A 6,177-nucleotide genomic window follows, 5' to 3' on the forward strand; every position below is an offset into this window, starting at 1 on the left:
GACCAGAAAGATGTCGTCAATATATCTACGCCAAACATAGGCGTGCTTCTTAAAAAGGTCGTTGCGGTATACCCAGTCCTCCTCGAACCTCTCCACGTATAAGTTGGCATATACGGGCGCCACATTAGAGCCCATAGATGATCCTCTTTGCTGAAGATAGAAAGTATCCTGAAAGAGAAAAAAATTCCTCTCGAGGACTAGTTCAAGGAGGGACATAACAAATTCAACCTGTAGTCCATTAACTGTTAGGTCACCCAGTAAGGACTGCCGAACTGCCGCCTTTCCCTCAGTGTGTGGAATGCACGTATATAGTGACTCTATGTCTAATGTGATTAGTAAACAATTCTCGTGGGGTAAAACTAGCTCACTCATCTGGTTAATAAAATCCGATGTGTCCCTAATGTATGATTTCTGGTTAATCATATATTTTCTCAGGACCTTATCCAAGAAGATCGCAGTGTGGCTAAACACAGAGTCACACCCAGCCACGATGGGTCTCCCCGGTGGCTGGTCAAGTCTCTTGTGTATCTTGGGCAAGCAATAAATGACCGGTGTTACAGGTTTATCATTATATAGGTATTCAAAAAGTTTTTGGTCAATAACATTGCTGTCCAATGCATCACACAAGATAGCTTTTTGTTGTTGTTTGCTGTTTTTCTTTAGAGCTGGGTATCTTGGCCTGACGAAGGGCATATATGGTTACAAAAGCCCGAAACGAACATGTGTCGTTGCCTTGAAAAATTTAATACCCACAAAGCAATAATCACTTACCAAGCTAAATCAGATAGTGTTTTTATGTCTCTGGCTCTATGAGGCGAAACGGTTAAAAATGGCGCCTGCCGCATATGCATGTAAATGGCGCCGCATTGAAATTGACCGCTTAACGTTATTTATCGTTAACAGGCATCGATAATGGCGCATGCTAACTTTTTCCCTTTGCATCATTGCGCTATCTATATTTTTCGTTAGCGCCTAGGTAATTTGCCTGCGTGTTTCAATAGATCCTTGTCCAAAATTTTATTTTTTTGTAATATAACGTTAAGACACCAAATTATAATTGTTATTTTAACGTTAATATTATATTTTGGCAATAAACACTTGTTATTGTTATTTACCGTTACACCTCTTGACTTTGTGCTTAATCTATATTTTTCAATAGCGCCTTGTTCATTATTTTAATTTAACGTTATTTTATGTTAAGACAAAAAATAATAATTCTTTAACGTTAAAATTTTATATTTTGCGAACAAACGTGTTATTGTTATTTACCGTTATACCCTTTGCTTTTTTGCTTTATCTATATTTTTCAATAGCGCCTTGTTCATTATTGTAATTTATGGTTAATAATCTATAATAGTTCTATCGTTATTTTTCAATAATGGGTTTTATTAAACTTTATTACATACAATTGTAATTAATATGTTAACATGTATATATGTTAATTAATATGTTAATATTCATATATAATTTTTTACAAATACAAGTGTCAATGTCATATGTTTTATCCAAGACTGTTACTCTTTTATAATTTCATAAACCTTTTTTTATTTTTTTGTATGTAGTATTTTTTTTTATAAATAGTATGTATGCGTCTGTAACCCTGAACGTTTTTTTGGGGAGCATTTCTTTTTTAATTTCTTTTTTAAAAACACTAGTTTTGTCCTTATATATAGATATATATATATATTTGATAACAATATGTATGCATGCATATGCATATCTATATATGCATATATGTATGCATGCATATATATATATATATATATATATATATATATATATATATATATATATATATATATATGCATATGCGCATATATATATGCATGCATATATATATATATATATATATATATATATATATATATATATATATATATATATATGCATATAAATATGCATATATGCCCTTTTCATGTACTGAGTGTGGGAAATGTTTTACACAGAAAGCAAACCTTGTCATCAACGAGAGATCTCACACTGGTGAGAAGCCCTTTTCATGTACTGAGTGTGGGAAATGCTTTGGAGAGAAAGGAAGCCTTGTGAAACATAAGACATCTCACACTGGTGAGAAGCCCTTTTCATGTACTGAGTGTGGGAAATGCTTTGGAGAGAAAGGAAGCCTTGTGAAACATAAGACATCTCACACTGGTGAGAAGCCCTTTTCATGTACTGAGTGTTGTGGGAAATGTTTTGGAGAGAAAGGAAGCCTTGTGAAACATAAGACATCTCACACTGGTGAGAAGCCCTTTTCATGTACTGAGTGTGGGAAATGTTTTGGAGAGAAAGGAAGCCTTGTGAAACATAAGACATCTCACACTGGTGAGAAGCCCTTTTCATGTACTGAGTGTTGTGGGAAATGTTTTCGAGAGAAAGGAAGCCTTGTGAAACATAAGACATCTCACACTGGCGAGAAGCCCTTTTCATGTACTGAGTGTTGTGGGAAATGTTTTGGAGAGAAAGGAAGCCTTGTGAAACATAAGACATCTCACACTGGTGAGAAGCCCTTTTCATGTACTGAGTGTGGGAAATGTTTTGGAGAGAAAGGAAGCCTTGTGAAACTTAAGACATTTCACACTGGTGAGAAGCCCTTTTCATGTACTGAGTGTGGGAAATGTTTTGGAGAGAAAGGAAGCCTTGTGAAACATAAGACATCTCACACTGGCGAGAAGCCCTTTTCATGTACTGAGTGTGGGAAATGTTTTGGAGAGAAAGGAAGCCTTGTGAAACATAAGACATCTCACACTGGTGAGAAGCCATTTTCATGTACTGAGTGTTGTGGGAAATGTTTTGGAGAGAAAGGAAGCCTTGTGAAACATAAGACATCTCACACTGGTGAGAAGCCCTTTTCATGTACTGAGTGTTGTGGGAAATGTTTTGGAGAGAAAGGAAGCCTTGTGAAACATAAGACATCTCACACTGGTGAGAAGCCCTTTTCATGTACTGAGTGTGGGAAATGAATTGGAGAGAAAGGAAGCCTTGTGAAACATAAGACATCTCACACTGGTGAGAAGCCCTTTTCATGTACTGAGTGTTGTGGGAAATGTTTTGGAGAGAAAGGAAGCCTTGTGAAACATAAGACATCTCACACTGGCGAGAAGCCCTTTTCATGTACTGAGTGTTGTGGGAAATGTTTTGGAGAGAAAGGAAGCCTTGTGAAACATAAGACATCTCACACTGGTGAGAAGCCCTTTTCATGTACTGAGTGTGGGAAATGTTTTGGAGAGAAAGGAAGCCTTGTGAAACATAAGACATTTCACACTGGTGAGAAGCCCTTTTCATGTACTGAGTGTGGGAAATGTTTTGGAGAGAAAGGAAGCCTTGTGAAACATAAGACATCTCACACTGGCGAGAAGCCCTTTTCATGTACTGAGTGTGGGAAATGTTTTGGAGAGAAAGGAAGCCTTGTGAAACATAAGACATCTCACACTGGTGAGAAGCCATTTTCATGTACTGAGTGTTGTGGGAAATGTTTTGGAGAGAAAGGAAGCCTTGTGAAACATAAGACATCTCACACTGGTGAGAAGCCCTTTTCATGTACTGAGTGTTGTGGGAAATGTTTTGGAGAGAAAGGAAGCCTTGTGAAACATAAGACATCTCACACTGGTGAGAAGCCCTTTTCATGTACTGAGTGTTGTGGGAAATGTTTTGGAGAGAAAGGAAGCCTTGTGAAACATAAGACATCTCACACTGGCGAGAAGCCCTTTTCATGTACTGAGTGTTGTGGGAAATGTTTTGGAGAGAAAGGAAGCCTTGTGAAACATAAGACATCTCACACTGGTGAGAAGCCATTTTCATGTACTGAGTGTGGGAAATGTTTTGGAGAGAAAGGAAGCCTTGTGAAACTTAAGACATTTCACACTGGTGAGAAGCCCTTTTCATGTACTGAGTGTTGGAAATGTTTTGGAGAGAAAGGAAGCCTTTTCATCAACTCTTTCCACAGTACGATACTGTTAACAAACAATAGCAAAGGCAGATACTAAAGGTGTTAACATGAACAAACCATCCGGACTTTCTTAGTATCACGGGAGAATATGGTACTTATACTTCCAGCATTACAAGGAGTCAGGTATGCTGTTTTCATGACAAATGCATGCAAATGTCTCAGTAGCAGAACAAGTCTGAAGCTTTAAAAGTCAAGACAGGTTTGTTTTCCACTTCAGACTTAAGGAAATGTCAAACAGCTGTCTTCCTATGCAGACAGGTGAACGTATCATTACATTTTTCTAATTTTCCACCCCCACTCTAAATTTATTTTTTAACTGTTTAATTATTTTTATATTTATATGTTTATTCCTGTTATTTTAAAAACTCCCATCCGCCGTTTGCTCCTTCACTTTATACTTGCATTATTCCACAGCCATGCAATCAATATCCGTCTTCATTGTATGCACGTTGATTGTCTTTTTTATGACTCCTGTATCTATTAATTGAAATAGCGATCTCTGGCTTTGAGTACTTAATGTAGGTTCACTGGCACACATCCTCCAGCTAACCAAAATTCTTCTAGCATGCTTTCGGTCTTTCCATCTGCTCTTTACCCCCCCCTGTCTACATTGTTATAATAAATTTAAACAAAACGTACCTTTTTAAGTTTCTTCAGCACCATTCAAATTCACTTTGCTGTGAGTAACATTTTTCTCTGCTCCGATACTGGTGTTTGGTTGTGTACACACCTCATACAGTCGTATTTGTGCTATACATTACCTTTTCTTTTTTCTTTTTTCTTTTTTTAATCTATCATATTTCTCTTAGATTTGCATGAATGCTTAACCTTCTATTACTTTTTCATTATAAATTAAACCAGAGATGCCTGAATCCTAAAAAGAAATTATTTTTTTATACATACCATGTGTTTCTTCAAGCACCATAAGCTTGCATCGCTCCAACGCCGCCATCCTCCGCTTCCTGTATCCCCTGTACCGGGTCACGTCATATTCTCTGTATGGGGCAAATGTCTGCAAGAGCAGGTGCTGTATATCCTTACGCGTGCGGCTGCGTAATAATCAGCTGCACGCCTACGGGTATGCTTGGACACCCTGTCATGCGGACTATTATCCGCGTGGTGACGACGACAGGCCAAAACTACAAGAACCGGTACAGACGTATACAGGAAGTGAAAGAGGGCGTCATTGAAGCAATCCGTGCGTATGGTGTTGGAGGAAGGTATGTATAAAATCTTCTTTTTTGGGCCTTTGGTTCACTTAAACCTTTGTAATAAATGTGTCTTTAAAAATTATTTCAAGTTGTTGAATTAGTTATTCTTATTGTATGGATATAACTTATCTTTCTGTGTTTTGTTATTTTTATTACGAACTGCTCATCATACCCCCTTGTCAGATTGTTTAATTTGTCTCTTCTACCGTTATTTTTATTATTATTTGTTTACTCCTGTTTCCAACTCCATTCATTTTCAATTCACTCAGCCCTGGAAAATGCTTTCAGTGTTTATCAATCCACCTTAACTACTAACAATTTATTAGTTACTATTTTAAAAAATCCTCACATCCATCTAGTAAACATCAATTGTCAAATACATCATTTACAACTCTATCTGTAGTTATAATGTTAACACTGGATCGTTCAAAACTGATCACACCTCAATTTTTTTGAAATCTGTTCTGCGTAGTCTAATGTTAGAAAACGCTATTTAGCGCTATAAGTGTTCAAAAATAGTTCAGTCAGTGTGCCTTATTCTTGTAATGTTAAAGACAGTTCAAAATCGTGGGTGGGGCTGGGTGGTGTGAGATGTACCGTACAGTGCATTGATTAGGTATTTGTTATCATTTTTTAAATATTATAAAATAACCTTTTCCATTTTTGAACATCGGTTCTTCTATCAGTTTCTTAACTTTTTACATTGTTTTGCTGTATTCCTTAAGCAGTCCAATCACCATGTGGTTATATTCCCTCGTTTGGGTGTTGACGTGTTCCGTAACACAGCAAAGTATAAAGTTAATTAGCCGAGGGAAGTACCGATCTCAGGCACAGGACATGTTAAACTTTTCCTTAGCACACATTCTCACCCAATGCCTATTCACTTCTCTCTCCAGCTGCCTCTGCCACCGTTCCCCATATAGCCTATTTTTTTAACCTCTTGCATGTTTTATGTGCGTACCAAGCTCAAAATATCCTTTTCTTTAAAAATCTATTTTGACTCCAAATTTAATTACAATT

The 6,177-nt window shown here is 37.0% G+C and overlaps 1 protein-coding gene across 1 annotated transcript; it reads left to right on the forward strand.

The window, feature by feature from the left end:
* The first annotated feature begins 845 nt into the window (after window positions 1-845).
* On the forward strand, window positions 846-3,983 carry LOC137535918 (gastrula zinc finger protein XlCGF57.1-like). Its single transcript, XM_068257798.1, has 3 exons — window positions 846-851; window positions 2,505-2,639; window positions 3,789-3,983. Exons 1-3 carry the CDS (start codon window positions 846-848, stop codon window positions 3,981-3,983), a joined length of 336 nt encoding a protein of 111 aa, XP_068113899.1.
* Window positions 3,984-6,177: the final 2,194 nt, after the last annotated feature.

Source organism: Hyperolius riggenbachi, chromosome 10 (genome assembly GCF_040937935.1).
Source record: "Hyperolius riggenbachi isolate aHypRig1 chromosome 10, aHypRig1.pri, whole genome shotgun sequence".
NCBI classification, from domain to species: Eukaryota; Metazoa; Chordata; class Amphibia; order Anura; family Hyperoliidae; genus Hyperolius; species Hyperolius riggenbachi.

Excerpts from the sequence above, each read along its gene's own strand:
- LOC137535918 (XM_068257798.1), top strand. Across the intron at positions 2,640-3,788 it reads TTGGAGAGAAAGGAAGCCTT|CCATTTTCATGTACTGAGTG; the intron begins GTGAAACATAAG and ends ACTGGTGAGAAG.